General features: G+C 57.9%; 4 protein-coding genes across 8 annotated transcripts; 3 read left to right on the top strand and 1 right to left on the bottom strand.

Annotated features, from left to right (window-relative positions):
• Positions 1-3,027: 3,027 nt before the first annotated feature.
• Positions 3,028-4,723, top strand: RNF151 (ring finger protein 151). The gene is made up of 3 exons (XM_059038276.1): positions 3,028-3,086; positions 3,415-3,511; positions 4,256-4,723. The coding sequence occupies exons 1-3, from the start codon at positions 3,028-3,030 to the stop codon at positions 4,721-4,723; spliced, it is 624 nt and encodes a 207-aa protein (XP_058894259.1).
• Positions 4,724-5,665: 942 nt separating this feature from the next.
• TBL3 (transducin beta like 3) lies at positions 5,666-11,948 on the top strand. 5 transcript variants are annotated; one of them, XM_067012748.1, is made up of 22 exons: positions 5,666-5,780; positions 7,272-7,323; positions 7,404-7,499; positions 7,587-7,634; positions 7,739-7,880; positions 7,970-8,054; positions 8,140-8,310; positions 8,395-8,470; positions 8,543-8,636; positions 8,722-8,903; positions 8,961-9,138; positions 9,239-9,297; positions 9,382-9,485; positions 9,960-10,107; positions 10,193-10,423; positions 10,494-10,564; positions 10,648-10,804; positions 10,884-10,942; positions 11,196-11,299; positions 11,404-11,475; positions 11,564-11,722; positions 11,806-11,948. In XM_067012748.1, the coding sequence occupies exons 1-22, from the start codon at positions 5,740-5,742 to the stop codon at positions 11,913-11,915; spliced, it is 2,439 nt and encodes an 812-aa protein (XP_066868849.1). In that variant the 5' UTR covers positions 5,666-5,739; the 3' UTR covers positions 11,916-11,948. The 5 variants fall into 5 exon arrangements, with proteins under 5 accessions (XP_066868849.1, XP_058894232.1, XP_066868850.1 ...); XM_059038249.2 differs by having other exon boundaries at positions 8,997-9,138; XM_067012751.1 differs by having other exon boundaries at positions 5,684-5,780; positions 8,190-8,310; positions 8,997-9,138.
• Positions 11,949-12,301: 353 nt separating this feature from the next.
• On the bottom strand, positions 12,302-14,834 carry NOXO1 (NADPH oxidase organizer 1). The gene is made up of 8 exons (XM_059038262.2): positions 14,661-14,834; positions 14,486-14,566; positions 14,229-14,304; positions 13,952-14,129; positions 13,598-13,779; positions 13,385-13,498; positions 12,641-12,758; positions 12,302-12,560 (listed from the first exon to the last, which is right to left on the bottom strand). Exons 1-8 carry the CDS (start codon positions 14,724-14,726, stop codon positions 12,302-12,304), a joined length of 1,074 nt encoding a protein of 357 aa, XP_058894245.1. The 5' UTR covers positions 14,727-14,834.
• Positions 14,835-17,039: 2,205 nt separating this feature from the next.
• Positions 17,040-20,041, top strand: GFER (growth factor, augmenter of liver regeneration). Its single transcript, XM_059038271.2, has 3 exons — positions 17,040-17,831; positions 18,183-18,379; positions 19,308-20,041. The coding sequence occupies exons 1-3, from the start codon at positions 17,571-17,573 to the stop codon at positions 19,468-19,470; spliced, it is 621 nt and encodes a 206-aa protein (XP_058894254.1). The 5' UTR covers positions 17,040-17,570; the 3' UTR covers positions 19,471-20,041.
• Positions 20,042-21,623: the final 1,582 nt, after the last annotated feature.

The following is a 21,623-nucleotide window of genomic DNA, read 5'->3' on the forward strand; positions in this document are numbered from 1 at the left end:
AAGATCCACTTCCCCTCATAGCCTTGTCGAGTACCAAACTTCTTCCACCAGGAAAAAAGCCCATATGTACAGAGACAACCAAGACCACTTTCCCTGATATGAGGACTACCTGGGGGACTAGCAGATATACGAACAAAAATGCTCCACCCACCTCTTTCAGATGGACAAGGTGCAAAATGTGATAGCTGTGGTTCTGAAGAAATTACTGCTTGCCATTGTTGGTATGTGGAAATAATAATGTAAACACCTACAAGAGTCAGTGTCACAAGAAAGATACCAAGATGGGAAACCACACTCCAGAATGTGACACGGCAGTGAGCAGAGTATCATCTGATCACTGTGATTGAAAAGCACTTTTTTGTTTTTAGATAGGGACTTCAGCATCTTGAGATGGCAAAACATGAAAAACAAATCAAAATGTCCCTTCTACACGTCCAAATGAAATCCAGCCCACTAGGTGTTTTCAGAACAACAGCATCATGACACTTAGAGGAAACAGGGACCAAGTCACCTAGTCACATAGATACTGGGGTTTGAGAAATTCAAGAGTCTGAGTTCATAACCCTTATAACCATCAAGAGATATGATGCAAAATGCCATCTGTACATATTTATGATGAACTCTAGGGGGTTCAATGTATTGCAAATGAAATCAAAATAGCAGGGCTTAATTCTTCTGTTTTCTTAAGGTAGGGAGGGGAGATATGCCGGCATATCTCTTGGTATCAATTCTCTGCACATATAATGTCCATCAGATTTCCAGTTAGTTCTAGGGTCCTTGAGAACTCACCCTCACACACACAAAAGACTGGGAGAGACTATGTCTTAACTCAAATCCCTCCGTTGAATGAGCAGGGGAGAGATTTCTCTTAGAGCCATACACTGCCCAAAGATATCCTCCAGCTGACTGTGGCTAAAACAACCCAGCCTAGTCATTGTTTCTTTCGACTCATATCATAAGATGCTCCTTCTTTATTTCAGAAAATTTAAATCAATGCAATATTCCACCAGGAGTAATCTCAAATTCACTAAACAATGCCAAGGTTCAAGTGCTTAAATCGGTAAGAAAAGGAAATATAAACATTTTCCTTTCACACTAAAGCTCACTCTGCACTTCAGTCTTCAGAGTAACAAATAGGGGCCAGTGGGCCCTGGCGTCACAGTCTGTTCTGGGCTGTCCTACTAGCTCCCTCTGGTCTCCCCACTCTTTCCTAGGCAGATTCATTGCATACTGCTCCTTTAGTTACCATATAAGTCCTAACCCTGAGACTGGAAACACCCCCATTATATATGCCTAACTCATCCACACTGTCACCTTGTTACTATTGGAGCCTCTCATTCTCTGCCACCCTGACTCAAATTTCTCCTTCTTCCCATCTATCTAACCCTACACTCAGAGAACACTGAAAAGAGAACTTGCTTTCTGAAAAACATTTAAAAGAACGGGAGTTTTCCATACACAAAAATAAACTCAAAATGGATTAAAGACCTAAATGTAAGGCCGGACACTATAAAATTCTTAGAGGAAAACATAGGAAGAACACTCTATGGCATAAATCACAGCAAGATCCTTTTTGACTCACCTCCTAGAAAAATTGAAATAAAAACAAAAATAAACAAACGGGACCTAATGAAACTTAAAAGCTTTTGCACAGCAAAGGAAACCAGAAACAAGACAAAAAGACAACCCTCAGAATGGGAGAAAATATTTGCAAACGGAGCAACTGACAAAGGATTAATCTCCAAAATATACAAGTAGCTCATGCAACTCAATATCAAAAAGACAAACAACCCAATCCAAAAATGGGCAGAAGACCGAAATAGACATTTCTCCAAAGAAGATATACAGACTGCCAACAAACACATGAAAGGATGCTCAACATCACTAATCATTAGAGAAATGCAAATCAAAACTACAATGAGGTTATCACCTCACACCGGTCAGACGGCCATCATCAAAAAATCTACAAACAACAAATGCTGGAGAGGGTGTGGAGAAAAGGGGACCCTCTTGCACTATTGGTGGGAATGTAAATTGGTACAGCCACTATGGAGAACATAGTGGAGGTTCCTTATGTTCTCTGCACTCCTGCTGGAGCCTCAGCTTTGGGGAAATAGCCCCTGGAAGCTTGGTTCTAGCCTTAGTGCTATTTGAAGATGGCTGTCAGCCACCTCAAAGGCAGAGGCAAGGCAGGGGCTCCAGAGACCTATCCCGGGTCTGGGCTGCCCTGTGACTCTTGAGAGGGGAGCAAGAGCTAGGTGGTGCCCTGGCCCAGGGCTGTGATTGGCCTGAGCTGGACAATGCCACTGTGATGTCGGCCTGCTCCTGCTATGAAATGGAGGCTCCTGAGCCCCAGCGGTCAGTGGAGCTGCCATCCAGACAGAGATCATGGTGAGCTTTTAGACCTGTCCAGATCTGGACCCCATTCCTCACTAAGATGATGTGCACAGTGGGGTACAAGCTCCCAAATAGGACACAGAAACCTTTCAGAGGGCTCTGGCCAAGTCTTTTTTTCAAAAAATAGTATTTATTTATTTGGTTGCATTGGGTCTTAGTTGTGGCTCACGGGCTCCTTAGTTGAGGCTTGAGAACTCTTAGTTGCAGCATGCATGTGGGATCTAGTTCCCTGACCAGGGATCGAATCCGGGCCCCCTGCATTGGGAGCACAGATTCTTATCCACTGCGCCATCAGGGAAGTCCCTCTGGGCAAGTGTTAACTCCAGGCCAAGGCCAGCTTCTACAGCTGGAGGTTGGTAGTCATGGGGGGTCTTGACGTTCACTGCTGTCGCCTCAAAGTGGGTGCTGACCCAGCCCTCCACTTGGGGCTCTCATGTAGCCCACCTCCCACCCAAAGCTTCCTGGGGTCCTTCTCTGGGCATGTGGAGTGGGGAGCCAAATCCTGGTCCCAGCCAGGCCCTGATGCTGGCCTGGCCTTTGCAGAGTGGTGGGTATGATCTCAACCTCTTCGCCAGCCCTCCCGACTGCAACTTCCTGTGCTCTGTCTGCCATGGAGTTCTCAAGAGGCCGATGAGGTTGCCATGCGGCCACATCTTCTGCAAGAAGTGCATCCTCCTGTGGCTAGCCAGGTGCTACTGGGCACCCAAAAGGCTGGGAGGGCAGGGGTGGGGCTGGGAGCCATTCCTGGGGCCCAGAACAGAGAGGACGGTCAGCCAAGCACTGGGTCATGACGGCCATAAAGTTCAGCTGCCAAATCTCATGGGACACTAATGTATGTGAGTCTGGTCACCCTGTGGTATCTGCAGCCTTTAGCCCCAGCCTCAGAACTAAGAGCTCCCTATAAAGCTCTCTTAGGTCTCTTCCAGCTAAAGAGAAGGAGGGACCACCAGGGGAGGCAGGTTGCTGCCACTTGCTCTCCTCCCACTCCCAACAATCACCCCCACTTATGTCTCCTAGACAAAAGACCTGTCCGTGCTGCAGGAAAGAGGTGAAACAGAAAAAGATGGTCCATGTGAATAAACTCCAGAAGATCATTGGCCGCCTGGAAGTCAAGGTAGCTCAAAACACCCACTCCCACCACCCTACCCTCCTCACCCCTGTAGGGGTGGGGAGCAGAGCCGGGAGAGGGGTTGAAAAGAATCCCATCCTCAGAACTGAGGGTTTCTACACCAACAGACTGCTCTCCTTGAGGTCATCAGACTTGGCTGAATTTGAGTCACTTCTCTACCATTTACTTGCTGTGTGACTTTGGGCATGTTACCTAACCTTTCTGAGCTCCAGGAGCCCCAGCTATAAAATGGGGATTACAGAGGATGGAGTGTCTGTTGTGCTGCCCATTACTCTCCAACCCCGTAGTTTTATAGATGAGGAAATTGAGATTTTTTTTAAAAAACCTGACTGGGTAGTTCCCTCATGGTCTAGTGGTTAGGATTCAGTGCTTTCACTGCCATGGCTCAAGATCCCACAAGCCACACGGTGGAACCAAAAAAAAAAAAAAACCTGGCACACAAACAATCCACCAGACCAACCCAACCATGTAACTAACTCCCTGTTCTCTAAACCTCAAGTCCTGTCCCCCTCCTCTCAGAGATCTAGATTTTTCCCACCTCCAAGCATTTGCTCCACTGTTTCCCTCTCTCCACCAAGCCAGTGGTACATAAGAGCTTGGGAGGCTCCCAGTTCAGTGGATCCTGCTCAGTGGAATGCCATGGATGGGGGATTCTATGGGGGGCGGCCGGCTCATGGCTGGCAGTGCCTCACCTGGATTGGCTCACACGATGCTCTCCTCCACCCCCAGTGCAAGAACGCCAAAGCTGGCTGCCTGGTGACGTGCCCCCTGGCCCATCGGAAGGGGCACCAGGACTCATGCCCTTTCAAGCTGATGGCTTGTCCCAACGAGGGGTGCACGTCACGGGTGCCTCGTGGGAACCTGGCCGAGCACTGGCAGAATTGCCAGCATGGTGCCCATCAGCGCTGCCCCCTGGGCTGTGGGACCACCCTGGGCCCAGCCGAACGGGCAAGCCACAACTGCTACCGTGAGCTGCGCGAGGCCTGGTGCCAGCGCCAGGAGCGCAGCCGGACCCTGGTGCTGTGCCTGCTACGGCACATGCGCAAGGTGTACCGGTCTGCCAACCTCATCCGCCAGCAGCTGGCCCAGCTCGGAGAGTTCCTGGAGGAAGATGAAGCCCTGCTCTTGGGCGCCCCGCAAGAAGAGGCTGAGGCGCCCCCAGAAGGCAGCATTGGGGCTGAGATGTGGGGAGCCTAGGGCCAAGCTACCTTGTAAATAGGGGAGTAAATAAACGCAGAGCCCAGGCCTGGCTGCCTCACCACCGCTGTGCTTATTAGCCTCACGCCTCCCCCTCCAGGCATTACCTCATCTGAAAGGGACATCTTGGCCTGTTTCCCTGGACCTTTCCAAGTTCTTTCCCACCAGTTCACACTGGCTCACCGGCTTCGCTGGTATCTCCAAAGTGCCTAGAACAGTGCTTTGCACGTGGAAATATGCTCAATCAATATTTGAACAATTCTGAAATCACCCGATTTATTAATTTACCTGCATTATTTCTCATACTATACCGGAAGCCCTAAGGCAGAGCCCGGTTCACAGGCTCTGTCTGCTAACTCGCCACACCTGACCACTCTTGCCCCAAATCCCAGAATGCCAAGGGTGCAGAAGTATTGGGATTACTTTAGTAAACACTTCCTACGAATACCTTTTTTGCTTTTTAAAAATACATTTATTTATAAATAAAAACGCACACAGCATTTTCTGCGGCGAGCTGGGTCTACTCTTCTTGTAGTGAGAGGGCTTCTCATTGCAGTGGCTTCTCTTGTTGCAGAGCACGGGCTCTAGGCGCACAGGTTTCAGTAGTTGTGGCACAGGCTCAGTAGTTGTGGCACTGCAGCATGTGGGCTCTTCCCGGACCAGGGTTCGAACTCATATCCCCTTCAGTAGCAGGCGGATTCTTAACCACTGCTCCACCAATGGAAGCTCTCGAATACCTTGTTAAACGTCCAGTAAAATGACAGGCAGCTGGAGACCCCAGCACGCTGCCTGTCAGCCCCAGCTGCTTCCACGTTGTTCTACAGCCTGCCCTCTAGGCCGGAAACGCCTCTGCCATCTTCCGCTTCCTGACGCCGCTCCGCTGCCCACAGCAAAGATGTCGCCGAGGCCGTAGCGCTGGTGACGTCACCGTAGTTGCCGGCGGTGACGCCATCTCCCGGCGTCGACAGTGTGAGGTGGCGCCCAGGTCTCCCTCACGCGGCGGCGGCAGCGGCGACATGGCGGAGGCGGCGGCCGGAGTGGGCCACTTCAAGTCCAAGTGAGCCGGGGCGCCGCCGGGGGAGGGGGCCGGCTTCGCAGCGGAGTAGCGAAGGCGCCTGGCGTGGGTCCTGCACCCATTCGGTTTGGGGAGGGGGTGAGGGCTGGATACGGACAGGCCCGCGGCGTCCTCGCGGGAGAGCCGGCACTGGCTGCTCTCGGAGGGCGCGCACTGGAGTCCCGCCGGGTGCCGCTGGCTTTCGCTACTTAAACTTGGAGCCGGTTTGGGGAGGGAGAGGGGGACAAGAAATCCCAGAGAGGGAGGAAGGGGCGAACTGAGCACAGGTCGAGGCTGGTCCTGGACGGGAGCGGTACTCCCCAGCGCTCAGGTAGCGGGAGAAGAACCACCTCTGGGGCAGGCGGCCTGGGGGGTTTCATCTACTGTCCCTCTTTTCCGGGAGCAGGAAGAGAGGGCAGGAGATGGGCTGGTCCTCCGTGGCCAGGAAGCCCTCGATTCCGTGCTTTTTCAACTCCCACACTCAGTGCCCGGTATCAGACAGACTCAGCCTCGCCCTGTGCAGCAGTCTGGTGGGATAAACATATTAAGCAAATCGTTTCTCTCAGGGCCCGTGACACGCATTAGCAAGGGGAAGCCCTGATGCCAAGACCATCTATTGGATGGTCGAGTGGGTTCAGGGGGGCTCCATTTCATCTTGGCTGTCAGGCTTCCTCCAGCGGAGTCAGCCAGGCACCTTTGAAATTCGGGAAGAGAGACCCGGGCCACATACAGGGAACAGCCCGTGTGAACACAAAGAGTCAGGAGACACTTCTCGAGGCAGGGTCTTGTAAACGTGTAAGGAGAGCGGAGTGCTTTAAGGCAGAGTAATGACATGAACAGAGTTATGTTCTAGAAGGCCTCTCTGGGATCAGGGTTTGAGAGAGTGATAGGGGACCAAGTGAAGAGGCTGGAGCAGCTCCCCGGAGAGGAGAGTGCAGTGGCTTGGACCAGCATGGAAGTAGCAGAGAGGGAGGGGAGAGGACAGCCTGACACCTTTGCTGAAATGAGAATCTGCTCAGAGAGTGGGGTGGAGGAAGGAGCCGGGCTTGGGGAAGGGGCAGGCTGGACCTCAGGGATGAAAATGTTGAGGAGGATGTTGAAGAGGATGTTGCTCTGGGCTGGTACCCCAGCCTGGTCTCTCATGGCCAGCCGGGGGCCCCCAAGACCTGGCTTCCTCCATACCGGGGAGTCTCTGGGAAGACTTGGACTGCCCTGGGACCCGTGTGGATCACGGACCAGCCCAGGGTCCCAAATCTTCTGTAACATGGGGGTACCAACACCCACCTCACAGTACAGCTGAGAGATTTAAAGAAAGGAACAGTAGAAGAGCTCGTCACTCTCCCTCTCTCATGCCCCCTGCATCCCTGCTGCTACCCAGGAACTCCTCAAGGACAGGGCCCTATTGGGTTGATCTCTGGGAGAGCACCTAGTGGCAGGGCTGGGCACTGAGGACCAAGGGGTGGGTGGTTCACTCTCTCCCCGTCTCTCCTCCAGCTATGCTGTCGAGCGCAAGATCGAGCCTTTCTACAAAGGCGGGAAGGTGCAGGTACTGACCCAGGGGATCAGAGTGGTTGGGCAGGCAGGGGCTGAAAAGTGTTACCTTGACTGAGACCCCTTTGTCACAAGCTGGATCAGACTGGGCAGCACCTCTTCTGTGTCTGTGGCACCAGAGTCAACATCCTGGATGTGGCCTCGGGGACTATGCTGCAGAGCCTGGAACAGGTGAGGGCGGGGGAGGGTCAGGGTAAGGGGCTGTTGTGGGGGGGCAACCTATTCTCATGGCACCCTGTGCATTCACTCTCTCCCCAGGAGGACCAGGAGGACATCACTGCCTTTGATCTCAGCCCTGATGATAAGGTATATGGGACGGGGACAAGAGGTGGGCTCCGGTACCTCCCAACCAGAGTTGATGAGGACGACGTCCATGCCTCTGCCCCCAACTGAACTGCATTCTCCCCCAGGTGCTGGTGACAGCCAGCCGGGCACTGCTGCTGGCTCAGTGGGCCTGGCAAGAGGGCAGCATCACCCGCCTGTGGAAGGCAATACACACAGCGCCTGTGGCCACCATGGCCTTCGACCCCACCTCCACGCTGTTAGCCACAGGTAGGACCCCGGCTGTGTAGAGGGGGCAGCTAGAGCCAGGCAGGGGGCTTTGGGCATACAGCCCCCACACCTCAAATACATTCCCACAGGCGGCTGTGATGGGGCCGTGCGTGTCTGGGATATCGTGCAGCACTATGGGACACACCACTTTCGGGGCTCACCAGGCGTCGTACAGTGAGTAGGGGTGGTGGAGGACAGGTGGGTGGGGCGTCACAGTCAGGGTGGCACAGCTCACCAGCCCCACCCCACCTGCCTGCAGTTTGGTGGCCTTCCACCCGGACCCCGCACGCCTGCTCCTCTTCTCCTCAGCCGCAGACACCAGCATCCGCGTGTGGTCACTGCAGGACCGGTCGTGCCTGGCCATGCTGACTGCCCACTACAGCGCTGTCACTTCTCTGACTTTTAGTGCTGATGGTCACACCATGCTCAGGTCAGTGGCCAGACACCCAGGCCTTGGCAGGAAAGGGAGGGCGACAGCTGAGACTTGGGAACTGAGGTGGCTGTTTCCCCCCAGCTCAGGCCGTGACAAGATCTGCATTGTTTGGGACCTGCGGAGCCTTCAGGCCACGAGGACGGTGCCAGTGTTTGAGGTGGGGCGCCAGGGCCATTGAGTGGGGCGGGGTGGGATGCGGGGCTGCTACCTCTGACCTGCTTGTCCTCAGAGTGTGGAGGCTGCAGTTCTGTTGCCAGAGGAGCCGGCACCAGAGCTGGGTGTTAAGTCTGCGGGCCTGCACTTCCTGACAGCCGGCGACCAAGGTGGGTGGGGCCAGGCCAGGGCGGGCAGCAGGGGTAAGGGAGGCCTATGGACCCGTGAGTCCCAGCGGCCCTTGTCCCCACACAGGCATGCTGCGCGTGTGGGAGGCGGCCTCTGGGCAGTGTGTCCATGCACAACAGCAGCTGCCAGGCCCCGGGCGGGAGCTGACCCACTGCACCCTGTCCCGAGCCTCTGGCCTGCTCCTCAGCGTCACTGCCGACCACAACCTGCTGCTCTATGAGGCCCGCTCCCTGCAGCTGCAGAAACAGGTGAGCAAGTGCTGACCCTGCTCGGCCCACAGCCCAGGATGCCAGCCCTCCACTCAGCACAGGCCCCGGCCTGTGTCCCTCCTACCCCCACAGTTTGCCGGCTACAGTGAGGAGGTGTTGGACGTCCGGTTTCTCGGGCCCAAGGACTCCCATGTTGTGGTGGCCTCTAACAGCCCCTGCCTGAAAGTGTTTGAGTTGCAGACGTCTGCCTGCCAGATTCTCCATGGCCACACAGGTGAGGGCGCCAGGCCAGCACCCCGAGACTTCACCCAGGACTGGATTGCCCTACCTTGCCACAGCTGTTCTCTAGCCATTTCCCCTCCACCTTTTTCTAGACATTGTCCTGGCCCTAGATGTGTTCCGGAAGGGGTGGCTGTTCGTAAGCTGTGCCAAGGTGAAGCACCACGAGAGGTTGTGGGGGACAGGGCCCCAGGTCAGGCAGCCCAGCCCAGCCTCTCTTCACCCATCCCATCCCCAGGATCAGAGCATCTGCGTCTGGAGGATGAACAAGGCGGGCGAGGTGGCCTGTGTGGCTCAGGGCTCTGGACACACACACAGCGTGGGCACCATTTGTTGCTCAAGGTAGTGGTTCAGGGCTGGGGTCCGGGGTGTCATGGAGGCAGAGGCAGGTTTTGCCTTGCTCTCAGAGTCTCCAGCCTAGGAATGTGGACTAGAGGACAGGGGCCGGGGCATCCTCAGATGCCACTGTAGGAGGTCTCTAAGAAGTGATCTTAAGGTTGTGTGGATAAAAGGGGAGGGGTGTTAGACCAGGGACAATGACTAGCAGCATCCAGGGGGAGAGGGTGCTCTTTAGGCCTGGGGCTCCCATTGTTGGGACCAAGTCCCCGGGTTTGACAGCACTGAGGGCAGGCAGTGCAGACTTGAGTGGAAGCAGGTGGTCCCAGAGGTGTTCAGGTGGTGGCACATTAGTTCACATTCCGGGACAGTCTTTCTGTTTTGGACCAAGGTCTAACAGGCCTGAGCTCTGGTGCGCTGCAGACAGGGCTGGCCAGGGCTCAGCAGGTGTCTCTCCCCCTCCCCCAAATCGGGCCTCAGGCTGAAGGAGACCTTCCTGGTGACGGGCAGCCAGGACTGCACTGTGAAGCTGTGGCCCATCCCTGAAGCCCTGCCATCCAAGAGCACAGGCCCTGATGGTGGCCCTGTCCTCCTGCAGGCCCAGGCCACACAGCACTGCCACGACAAGGTGACTGCACGCAGCACACAGGTGGGATCGTAGCAGGGCACTTGCTGGGATGGGAATCTGAGCTGCTGCCTGCTCCTACCACCAGGACATCAACAGTGTGGCCGTTGCCCCCAACGACAAGCTGCTGGCCACGGGGTCACAGGACCGCACAGCCAAACTCTGGGCTCTGCCACAGTGCCAGTTGCTGGGTGTCTTCTCAGGCCACCGGCGTGGCCTCTGGTGTGTCCAGTTCTCGCCCATGGACCAGGTGTTGGCTACAGCCTCGGCCGATGGCACCGTCAAGCTCTGGGCACTGCAGGACTTCAGCTGCCTCAAGGTAAGCCGCCCTCAGCCCAGGCCTGGCCCCCCACCTGGTGACACCTCACACCTCACTCCCCACCCTGCAGACGTTCGAGGGACATGATGCTTCTGTGCTGAAGGTGGCCTTTGTGAGCCGCGGCACACAGTTGTTGTCCAGGTGAGTGCGTGAGGGCGGGGCAGGGTTAGGGGTGAGCTGGAGGCAGGCCCCAGGGCTGAGCCCCCTCCCAATCCTGAACCCAGCGGCTCTGATGGGCTCGTGAAGCTCTGGACCATCAAGAACAATGAGTGTGTGAGGACGCTGGATGCCCATGAGGACAAGGTCTGGGGGCTGCACTGCAGCCGGCTCGATGATCATGCCCTCACCGGCGCCAGCGACTCTTGCGTCATCCTCTGGAAGGTGTGTGGCCTGGGGTGGGGTGGGGGGACAGTGGGCAGGACAGCGTGGGTGTGCCAATCTGACCCCAGTCTGACCCCAGGATGTGACCGAGGCGGAGCAGGCAGAGGAGCAGGCCAAGAGAGAGGAGCAGGTGGTCAAGTGAGTTGGGGATCTCCACCCAACCCCGCACGGCAAGTCCCATGCATTAGCACCACCCCTGCCCCTTGGAGTAGGGCACATTGGCATCCCTTCTCTCTATAGCTTGGGGAAACGGAGGCTCGGAGCAGCAACACAGCTCACCCCCAGCGGGTGCTCAGGCCCGGGCTGCAGACTCCTCAGCCAGCCCCTGATGGCTCTGCCTTCAGCTCTAGCCAGGTCCCTGAGTGGTCCTGTCCCCTCCTTCCCCCACCAGGCAGCAAGAACTGGACAACCTGCTCCATGACAAGCAGTACCTTCGGGCGCTGGGCCTGGCCATCTCTCTAGACCGGCCCCACACTGTGCTGACTGTTATCCAGGGTCAGTGCTGCCTCGGGCCAGACAGGCGGGGGACAGGGGGTAGCCTCTCGGGCCCGTGGTGCCCCTTCCCCAGGGGAACAGTCTCCTCTCTCCTTTTCCCGTAGCTATCCAAAGGGACCCGGAGTCCTGCGAGAAGCTGGAAGCCACGGTGCTCCAACTGCGGCGAGACCAGAAAGGTCTGGGGCAGTCAGGTCGGGGCTGGACGGTGCCTAGTAAGGCTGGGGTGGCCCAGCAGGCAGGTCTGACGGTCCCTGTCACCCACAGAGGCCTTGCTGCGCTTCTGTGTCACATGGAACACCAACTCTCGGCACTGCCACGAAGCCCAGGCCGTGCTGGGCGTGCTCCTGCGGCACGAGGCCCCAGAAGAGCTGCTGGCCTACGACGGTGTGCGGGCCTCACTTGAGGCCCTGCTGCCCTACACCGGTATGTAGGCCCAGCCCCGGGTGGGCACAGGGGGCCATCCAGCCAGACTCCACCTACCCTGATCGCCTGCTGTCCTCCCCCAGAGCGGCACTTTCAGCGGCTCAGCCGGATGCTACAGGCAGCCACCTTCCTGGATTTCCTATGGCACAACATGAAGCTGCCCACCCTCTCCGCGGCCCCTGCGGCCCCCTGAAATGCACCAAAACATGTACTTCGCTATCTCGGCTCCCTGTGTCTGTCTGGGCTTTGTCTCACCCCAGGTCCTGGACCACTGCCTGAGCCAGCCTGAGTCTGGGCCCACCAGCCAGCCCCGCCCCCACATTCTGGCCCAAGATCCCCCAGTCCCTGCCGCTCAGCACAGACACTGGGTGGGGGTCAGTCAGGAGAACTTTACTCAGAAGACAAGGGAGAGTGTAGTCTCCTTGCCCCACCAGCCAGGGAGTCCCCCCCTCAACTGCGCATCCCACAGCCCTGAGGCTGATGTGGCTGCCAGCCATCATCCTTGGGGTCTGGAGCCTCTGGCCTGCCGCTCCAGCGGTGGGATGCACAGCGCAGCCCTCCACGACATGCCACACACTCTCAAGGGGGTCCGTGACACCCTGGGTCCTGCCCCAGTGCCTTATGGGTGATGGTGCAGCAGCGGCTCTGAATGGCACTCCGAGATGGTCGGGCAGGCACGGTAGGCGTCAGGGTCGGGGACTTGGGGGAGCTTTGGGCCTCGCCGTCCCTGTCCTCCCCACCATCTACCCTGAGGTGGAGCCATGGTCCGCTGAGGAGTGTGCCCAGCCCATCAGGCTGCAGCATTGCAGCTGGGAGAAGACCAGTGCGGCCTCGGAACCTGTGGGGGAGGGCGGGGTTTGGTTAGCACTGGGCCCTGTCGCTATTAGACTGGGCCCACCAGAGCCCCACCCCACGCACCTGCACAGCCACCAACCACGGTCTGACATTTCCAGCACACGCACGCGTGCCCCTGCGGGCACAGACAGCTCATCAGCTTGGCTGCTCTCGTAGGCATGGGAAGCACAGAACTGGGACTCTGGGAATGGATCCTTGGTGGTCACCACAGAGGCCAGGATCCCACCTCTTGGTCCCCGCATCATCTCCTGCTGAATCACCACCTCCGGGCTCCCCTGTGGATCTCTGCTGACACCAGGGACCTCTTTAAAACCCAGTGGGGGGGCTTCCCTGGTGGCACAGTGGTTAAGAACCCGCCTGCCAATGCAGGGGACACGGGTTCAAGCCCTGGTCCAGGAAGATCCCACATGCCGCGGAACTAAGCCAGTGCACCACAGCTCCTGAGCCTGCACTCTAGAGCCCATGAGCCACAACTACTGAAGCCCACGCGCCTAGAGCCTGTGCTCCACAACAAGAGAAGCCACTGCAGTGAGAAGCCTGTGCACCGCAAGGAAGAGTAGCCCCTGCTTGCTGCAACTAGAGAAAGCCTGTGCACAGCAACGAAGACCCAGTGCAGCCAAAAATAATAAATTTTAAAAAACCCAGTGGGGCTGTGGCTCACTGTGGGGACCAAGCACACACTACAGGGCCACTGGCACCCCCTGGTCGTCCCATGGCCTTACTCCCCTGGCTTGCATGCTCCTTGTGACTCAGCTTTGCCCAACACTGCCCCGTGGTGGTGCGTGTGGGGAGGAGGGTTAGTCTCACCACTGCTCCCTAAGGACCGTTCCCCATTTTGTCCCTGGCCCAGAGCCACCTCTTCCAAGTACGGAGCAGGAAACCATGCTGTCTGCTGGTCCTCATTCGCCACCAGCCACCAGCCTGTGCCCAAGATAAGGGCAGGGGGTGTTTTGGTTCCTGAGGCCCACTGGCATACCAGGGGGCAGAAGGGCGTGTCCCCAGACTCCCGCCCAGGCCCACCTGAGGGGTGTCGCAGCAGCACATCTAGGGCCTCCTGGGCCTGAGCATGGAAGGGCTGGCCCCACGTGTCCTGGGTGCTGAAGGGCTGCAGGCAGCGCAGCCTCTGAGCCTCCAGGCTGCGGATGGCAGGGCTGCCTGTGGGGCCTGGCAGGGGCTCTTGCGGGGTAAGCAGGATCACCAGGCTGGGAGGGTGCAGGTGAGAGATGGGTGGGTGGGAAGTGTGGGAGCTGCCTGGCATCCCCCACATGTCCATCCAGCCTCCGAGCCTCCCCACCTCATTGGCCCTTCCTCCACCCCACCTCCCCCATCTTCCAGATGTTTCTGCTGACAGAGAGTTGGGGGTGGGTCAGGTACCTGCCAGCTGGCAGCACAGGCTCCAAGTCCATGGGTTGTGGTGCAAAGAAGCCAGTGAGCACCGGGCTGTGGGCCACACGCTCCCCTGCCGCCAGCAGCGCCCTTGAGTAGGTTTCCAGCAGCTGCAGGCGCGCAAGGCCTCGGCCAGTGCGGCTCCAGTGCACCAACAACGATGCATCTGTGGGCAGGATAGGGACTGACCGTGAGACACACCCCAGGGCTCCCCACATCAGACTGCTGCCTCCCCCGCCCCTCCTGGGATCCTTGCTGGCCTGACCTGGAAGCTTGGGGAGAATGCGGTCAGATCTCCGCAGCAGACCCGCCTCCACTGGAAAGGTCTCCTTGAGGGTTTTCTGAGGGTGAGAAGGGGCGTGTCGGTCTCCGAGGGCCCACTGGTTCCCCCGGGAGGGCGGGGGTCCCTTTCCAGGATCTTAGGGTCTGGAAGCCCGAGTGGCCACAAGGGCAGACAATGGGGGGTGGTCACAGGTGGGTCATGCAGTTGGGGGAAGTCAGGGTGGCTCCAAACTCACTCACATGGAGTCTCCTGAACTCCTCCCAGCTTCTTCGTGCAAAGGTGTCGCCGTCATCCGACCAGCACACGGAAAAGGCGAACGTCTGTTAGATGAAAGTTTGGGGGCCTCTTGGAGGCACTAGGCCAGGAACTCCCTCCCTCTCCCTTGGGGCTGGCAGGGGTCCCATCAGTCCCGACCTGGAGCCTGTCTGTCTGTACCAGAGCTGCCCCGCTCACAAACACCGGGTGCCGGGGGCCTGCCATGGCCGTGGCCTCCCCAGATCTCCGTCACAGGTTTCTGGAGTCTGTCAGGTGTGGTCAAGCGTCCCACTGCCTCCCTGCCTACATGGGGAGGAAGGGAGGCCTTGGGTACCCGGAAAACTGTTTGGAATTCCCCGGCAATGCCCCAGACCTGCCAGGTCCTTGCTGCACTTCCCTGCCTGTGACTGGGTCCTTCACAGCTTCCTCACCGCACCCCTAGCCTGTAGAGGGGCAGGAGCACAGGGCTCCGTGGGTGGGAGGAGAAGCAAAGAAAGAGTGGAGGGGCTGGGGCTGGGACTGAGCCCTGAGGCCCTCCTGCTGGAGTCTGGCCATGGGTGGAGGAGGAGAAAAAAAGAGCCATCAAAGTGCCGCCAGGCCTGGCCACACCTCCCGGCTCTCCCACACCCTGTGTAGTGCTGAGATCGGTCAGAGCCGCCTGCCAGGTGTGCCCTTTGGCTCTGTCTTTGAACTCCCTGGGGAGCTAACTGCAGTCGTCATCAGGAACCAGTGACCCAGTGTTAAAGGCTTTGAGTGCTTTGTTTGGCTTAATCCTCACATTGGAGGAAAGGTCTCTGTAATGTCCCCAAATCACAGAGGAGGAAATTTGTGTTAAATGGATATTAATTGTCAGGGTTTTTTTTCTTTATGTGTTGCCTAGAGGCGGATGTCACAGTTTTACCCCATAGGTTCCCCTGTGGTGGAGAGACTTGGGGCAGGATGAAGAGGGTCCATCTCTAGTCACCAGCGCTTGGGGGATGGGGGAGGTGGTGACTAGGACTGTTTTGAGAGCCATCTCTGAATTCATGATTTATCATAGTTTGCTGCAAACACAGCCTCAGATCAGGAGTGACCATCCCTCCACTAACTGGGGTGGTGAAGGGAAGGCCCTAGAATCCCCAGACAGATGGTGTGCCAGGTGCCCCACATCTCTGGACTGCTTCCTTATAGGGGAGATTTTTGGAGTCCCATCCAGCCCTGGGACACAGTGGTTCTTCCCCCTGTTGGAGCCACCAGCTCTGTGTTGAGACTCCCTCTACCCCAAGCCCTCGAGGGAGGGGTCAGCCTCTAAGGCATCCCTCCAGGAAACCACTCTGGCCTTGACAAAAGGCCTTTGTGTATCTGTCCAACCAGTGGCTCTTCCTGAAACCTTCAAACCTTCCCTAGTCTTGGCCCAGGCAAGGAACACCTGTGGACATAGGCCTAATTTTTGCAAAGTGCCTTCAGCCCAGCTGTCACCTTGCCAATCTCAGTGGGGGCCACTGGCCTGGTAGGGTACAGGGTGGGACAGATCCTGCTCCCTTGGAAGACAGAGGAGAGAAGTGGGAGACGGGCCAGCTTACTCACAGCCAGGGACCTAGAAAGATATTGAGGCCTCCCCCTATGCCAACTGAGGGCCCCTGCTCTACACCCCCAGCAACCTAGATCCTTTCCACTCTTTCTTTTTCGACACCCCCTACCCTCACCTCTCACCTGGACAACTACCAGCAGCCCCATCCTCCCCCAAAGCCTGTGCTCCTCACTTGCTCCCATGAAATCCACTCTTCAGAGGAATCTTTGCAAAACAGAACTGGGATCAGGCCAGGGTACCCTGCCCAAAACTTCCCAGCACCTTCCCTGGGTCCTCAGAATAAATTCCCAGCTGCCATGGCAGTTGATGATGTCCTTGGTGGGTCCCTGGCCACCTCTGGATTTCTCCTCCCACCACCCTTCCCAGGTCCTGTCCCACTGGCCTTTCTGCCCATGCAAGAAGCCAAGATCCTCCTCCCTCCTGCCTTGGCCTCGACTGCCCTCCTCAGTTGGTTCCTCATCCTTCAGGCCACTGTCTAAGGGTCACCTCCTCAAGGAGGCCTCCCAGATTTACCACGCCCTGTTCATGGCCCCCATCACAGTTTGTACCTGAACATTTATTAGTGTGACTCTTTTTGTTTGTTTGGTTTTGTTTTTTCCGTCTTGACCACTGGACTATGAGCTGAGGAGGTCAAGGACGGACGAACCTTGCTCCTTGCATTGACCAGTGCCTAGAACAGTGCTTAGAACAGATTAGGCACTAAACAAATATTTGCATTATGAATTAATGTACATATGGAAGCAGAGGTATCCCTGAGGCCACTCCCGACGTGAGTTTAACCTCTTCAAGTAGGCTGTAGGATTCGGGGTCGGTGGCGGGGGAGAGAGGGGCTGCTTGGTTCTCGCGGGAGCCCAGAGACGCACCTCCTCCTTTGCAGGCACGGCCCCGCCCCGCGTTGCCAGGCGCCCGTTGCTGTGGCGCCGGTCGCCAACGTGGATCCTCTGGACCCCCGGCACCAACAGCACACCCTCTGTGCGCTCACTGCCCAGCTGGGCGCTCTCCCAACTGAGGGCACAGAGCCAAGCCGCGGGCACGTGGGACGGTCAGAGCGGAGCAATGGGGGCATCGCGGGCCGCAACACGGACGTGGCCGAGGCCGCAGCCCGAGGTCGCGGCACGGCCAGGGCGCGTCTTCCACAACACGCTGCTCTTCTATTGGAGGAGGCGGGAGCGCAACCACGGACGACTCAGGTCGGGCACGGGCCGTGGAACGAGGCCCAGGGGCGCGGCCAGGACTCGGGCCTCCGGTTCCGCGCACACCCTAGCCCGGGCCTCTGGCGCGTCCTTACCCGGACCCTTGTCTCTGGCTCTGCCGCTTCCTGGGAGCGGACCAAGGCACCCAGTCCCGCCTCCATGCCGGACACCGCCCCGGGCCCCGCCCCCACCCCCGGCCCCGGCTTAGGCCCGGCGCGCGCGCCCGGCTCCTGTGGCTGAGCCCTGGCGGCGGCGCGCGCGCTGGCCTGGAGGCCGACCTGGCCCGGCAGGCATTGCGCGGGCAACATGGCTGCGCCGGGCGAGCGGGGGAGTTTCGGCGGTGGGAGCCTCTTCTCCTTTCTGCCCGGCGGCGCGCGCTCCGAGGTGACGGACGACCTGGTGACGGACGCGCGCGGCCGGGGTGCGGGGCGGAGAGATTCCGCCGCTTCGGCCCGGATGCCATCCCAGGCGCCGGCCTCCGATTCTCAGGTCGCCGAGGACGCCTCCCGGAGGCGGCCCTGTCGGGCCTGCGTGGACTTCAAGTCGTGGATGCGGACACAGCAGAAGGTGCGGATGCAGGGGGCCGCCACCCCCTCAGAGCCCCGCGAGCCCTGCTGACTCCTAGCCCCAGCCCCCACACCTTGTTCTCAAGCACCCAGGGCAGACTTCCCAGGGCCCAGGCCGAGCGTTCCCACAGGCCCTAAGCCTGAGAGACTTTGCCCCCAGTGTTTGGCCGTTCCTAAATTTTGCCCCCAAGGTAGCCCTGGCCTTTCGGCTCTTAGCCACATGTGGGCTGGATCGGCCTCAGGACTTCTGTCTCCAGTCAGTGGGCCTCCGGCTGGTGGGGGAAAAAGGGGAGCTTTGTAGGTTTCTGGTTGGGGAAAACCGAACTGACCCTTGGTCGGCCTCCTTCCGCAGCGGGACAGCAAGCTTAGGGAAGATTGTCCTCCGGATCGCGAGGAACTGGGCCGCCACAGCTGGGCTGTCCTCCACACCCTGGCGGCCTACTATCCCGACCTGCCCACCCCAGAACAGCAGCAAGATATGGCTCAGTTCATACATTTATTTTCCAAGTTTTACCCGTGTGAGGAGTGTGCTGAAGACATAAGGAAAAGGTAAGTTGTGTCTGCACAGTCTGCAGGCAGCAGAGCATCCCACGTGGAGCCTGAGCCTGGGGCCCCTGGCTGATGTTATAAAGGGGAGCCTAGAGAAATAAGATGCAGAGGTGGCAGAGGGTTGCCGAGAGCAGGGACCACCAACAGAGAAGGGATTGGATCATCTGAGCCATCTTCTTTCTCAAAGGCCAAGCTGTCTGGCGCTGCTGCTGGGTACTGCTTCCTTCTGCAGCCACAAGGCTCCCGGGGAGGGCTTCCCTCATGAGATCCCTTGCTTAACACTGATGGAGGCTCTGGCAGGTTTCGGAGAACTCCATTTTGCCTAACTTCTGGAGCAGGACTGCCAATTTCAAGACCTTGGGAACTCACTCCTGTTGCTTCCAGGAGCCCCCTTTTCTTCATTGGGGAGCCCAAGAACTGTTGTTTTGCACCCATGGCGTTTCTGGGCTGGATGTGGGGGGCAGGGCAGCCCTTGCCGTTTGAAGCCTGGGCATTTAGAACAAGGTTTCTTGCTGAGCTGACGCAGCAGGGCCACAGGTGCTAAGAAACAGATCTGGTTTTCAGTTTTGCCTTTATGCCAACTCCACCCCTTCCACACACTGCCTGGGACCAGGGACGCTGGGTGAGGATTCCTGATTGTTATCAGGTTGTACAGTTGAGGCCTCTGCCTCAGTGTCTTGCCCAGGGCTCTTGACAGGGTTTGCAAAGCTCCCGAGGTGAGGGTTTGAGCATGCCTACAAGTCCACCAGGCCTTGCTGCTGCAGGGTCTGCCCCCTTCTGGGAATTCAGAGCATGAGGACACTTCTCGGTGTAGTTCACAGCAGTGCCCCAGCTCTCCTCCCTGAATTGAGCAGGCAAGGAGCTGGTGGGACAGGGACAGTGGGAGCACTGCCTGCCCTTCTTCTCCATGTGCTGCCCCCCCACGCAGGATATGCAGGAACCAGCCAGACACTCGCACTCGGGCCTGCTTCACCCAGTGGCTGTGCCGCCTGCACAACGAGGTGAACCACAAGCTAGGCAAGCCGGATTTCAACTGCTCACTGGTGGACGAGCGCTGGCGCGACGGTTGGAAGGATGGCTCCTGTGACTAGAGGGCAGCCAGAGCCTGTGGGCGGCCTGGCCAGAGAGGGTGGGGCTTATTAAATTGCAAGTCAGAGCCAGAGCCTGCCTTGTCTCAGTTGGGTGGTCCCCAGACACTACTCGTGGAGCCCTTTCCCTCTCAGGTTCGGAGTGTAAGTGGAGGTATCCGTTGCAGGCACCCCGATGGCCTCCTACTCAACCCACATCCCGTGGTGCTGCAGGTGAAGGAGGCAGGAGCAGCCTAGGCTGTCCTTTCCTCAGGATTCGGCCTCCCGCCCACTTGACACCCTGCTGCCTACTTCCCTGCACAGGAAGGTGACAGGCCTGGCTGGGCTGCCCTGTCTCGCCCCTCCAGGCCAGGCCACTGTCTCCCCACCTTGTAGCTAGGGACAGCTAGGGGTACAACAGGGACGGTAGCCCCAGAGGCTGTGTGCCATTTGCACTTCAGGAAAGAGGCCTGGGGGCTGAGCTCTGCTGTGTGCCTTCTGTCTGGCACATGGCCTCGCAGAGCCGTCCCTGGCCTGTCAGAGGAGGCTCCGTGGAGCTTGAGACCAAAAATAAAATGCTGGAGAAGTGACTGAAGACCTGGCCTCAGTGTGTTTTGTGCTGGGATTTGCAACGATGGACAGGGCCTGCCCTCGTCCCTCTGTGGTCTCCTGCTTCCTCCTATCTGGGTTCTGGCTCCTTAGGAAGAGGGAGCAGTTCCAAGGCAAGGGTGGGCCGGGATGTTCCAGGAATACCAAGGAAGCTGAGTTGCTGGAGCCAAGGGAGGATCAGAGAGGTGAGGGGAGGTCACATGACAGGAGGTCGTCAAGGCCCCAGCAAGGATGTGGTTTTAACACCCAGCTCCCATGGAACATAGTGGAGGGTTTGGAGCAGAGGAATGGCAAAATGTGATTTTAAAAATAATTATTTATTTATGGCTGTGTTAGGTCTTCGTTTCTGTGTGAGGGCTTTCTCTAGTTGTGGCAAGCGGGGGCCACTCTTCATTGCAGTGTGCAGGCCTCTCACTATCGCAGCCTCTTGTTGCAGAGCACAGGCTCCAGACGCGCAAGCTCAGTAGTTGTGGCTCACGGGCCCAGTTGCTCCGCGGCATGTGGGATCTTCCCAGACCAGGGCTCGAACCCACGTCCCCTGCATTGGCAGGCATATTCTCAACCACTGTGCCACCAGGGAAGCCCCAAAATGTGACTTTTGAAAGGTCCCTCTGGCTGTTGAGCTGGAATGAGGCAGGCGTGGGCGAGAGGAGGGGGTCAGGCACCCCTGTGGCAGCCGAGAGGGAAGCTCGCCCCAGGGTGAGTGGGAGGCCTCACCGGATACACTCTGAAGGTGTATCCCAAGGTGGCTGTGGGGTTCTGGCCACTGGAAGGAGGGAGTTGCCCAGTGTATCAGTGAAATGCAAAGGCTGTGAGTGGAGCAGGTTTGGGGGTGACCTGGACCCAGCTTTTGGGCCTTCACATATCCTCTCAGCTACACCTGCTCCCAGGCATTGGCCCCCAGCTGGAATGGCCCAGCAACAGTGCACCGTACCCCTGTGGTCGTACAGCTCTCAACTCTCCCCATGGTGTCTCGGCTCCTCCCTGGGCAAGGGCCAACCTTTGGCACAGCCTCCTCGGCATCTTTACCCCACTGGGATGCTGGCTTCCTCAGGGGCTGCCCAAGGGGCCAGGTGACATAAAGAAATAGGAGGCAGGGAGCAACCAACAGAAAAGTCACTGCTCTTTCCTCCTACAAATGGACGTCCCCAGCACAGGGCTTGTCTCTGGCCTTTCTCAAGTCACCTGTGCGCTGGGAGCCAGCAAAGCAGTGGTCAGCTCAGGAGCACGCCTTCCATGTTTGCTTTCCCTCCTTCCCTGCCTCACTTTCCTTCTTCCCTAACTCTGGTTTCCCCAAAGTTTCACCCCCCAAAGTTTCACCTCCCAATAAAACTTTAACTTTGCCACAGATTCTGTTTTCCAGGGTATCCAGGCTAAGATGAGTGGGACTCTAGTTCAAGGGAAAATTCTGGCTCAAGCTGTTAGCATGGTGACCAAGGCAGTGAGCACAGAGCAGGGAGAAGAGCCCCAGGACCGCGCCCTGGGACCCCTAAGGCTCAAAGGTCACAGATGGAACAAGAGGAGGAAACCAGAAAGAGATAATAAGAAAGGGCCCATGAAGTAGGAGG

This window comes from Kogia breviceps, chromosome 14 (assembly GCF_026419965.1).
Source record: "Kogia breviceps isolate mKogBre1 chromosome 14, mKogBre1 haplotype 1, whole genome shotgun sequence".
Lineage (NCBI taxonomy): Eukaryota > Metazoa > Chordata > Mammalia > Artiodactyla > Physeteridae > Kogia > Kogia breviceps.

Excerpts from the sequence above, each read along its gene's own strand:
- NOXO1 (XM_059038262.2), bottom strand. The coding sequence starts at position 14,726 with ATGGCAGGCCCCCGGCACCCGGTGTTTGTGAGCGGGGCAGCTCTGGTA. Across the intron at positions 14,130-14,228 it reads CATTCTCCCCAAGCTTCCAG|ATGCATCGTTGTTGGTGCAC; the intron begins GTCAGGCCAGCA and ends TCCTGCCCACAG. Across the intron at positions 12,759-13,384 it reads ACGGTCCTTAGGGAGCAGTG|AGTCCCAGTTCTGTGCTTCC; the intron begins GTGAGACTAACC and ends ATCCATTCCCAG.
- GFER (XM_059038271.2), top strand. The coding sequence starts at position 17,571 with ATGGCTGCGCCGGGCGAGCGGGGGAGTTTCGGCGGTGGGAGCCTCTTC. Across the intron at positions 17,832-18,182 it reads GGATGCGGACACAGCAGAAG|CGGGACAGCAAGCTTAGGGA; the intron begins GTGCGGATGCAG and ends CTCCTTCCGCAG. Across the intron at positions 18,380-19,307 it reads GCTGAAGACATAAGGAAAAG|GATATGCAGGAACCAGCCAG; the intron begins GTAAGTTGTGTC and ends CCCCCCACGCAG.
- RNF151 (XM_059038276.1), top strand. The coding sequence starts at position 3,028 with ATGAGGTTGCCATGCGGCCACATCTTCTGCAAGAAGTGCATCCTCCTG. Across the intron at positions 3,087-3,414 it reads ATCCTCCTGTGGCTAGCCAG|ACAAAAGACCTGTCCGTGCT; the intron begins GTGCTACTGGGC and ends TATGTCTCCTAG. Across the intron at positions 3,512-4,255 it reads TTGGCCGCCTGGAAGTCAAG|TGCAAGAACGCCAAAGCTGG; the intron begins GTAGCTCAAAAC and ends CTCCACCCCCAG.
- TBL3 (XM_067012748.1), top strand. The coding sequence starts at position 5,740 with ATGGCGGAGGCGGCGGCCGGAGTGGGCCACTTCAAGTCCAA. Across the intron at positions 10,424-10,493 it reads AGGACTTCAGCTGCCTCAAG|ACGTTCGAGGGACATGATGC; the intron begins GTAAGCCGCCCT and ends CCCACCCTGCAG. Across the intron at positions 11,476-11,563 it reads ACTGCGGCGAGACCAGAAAG|AGGCCTTGCTGCGCTTCTGT; the intron begins GTCTGGGGCAGT and ends TGTCACCCACAG.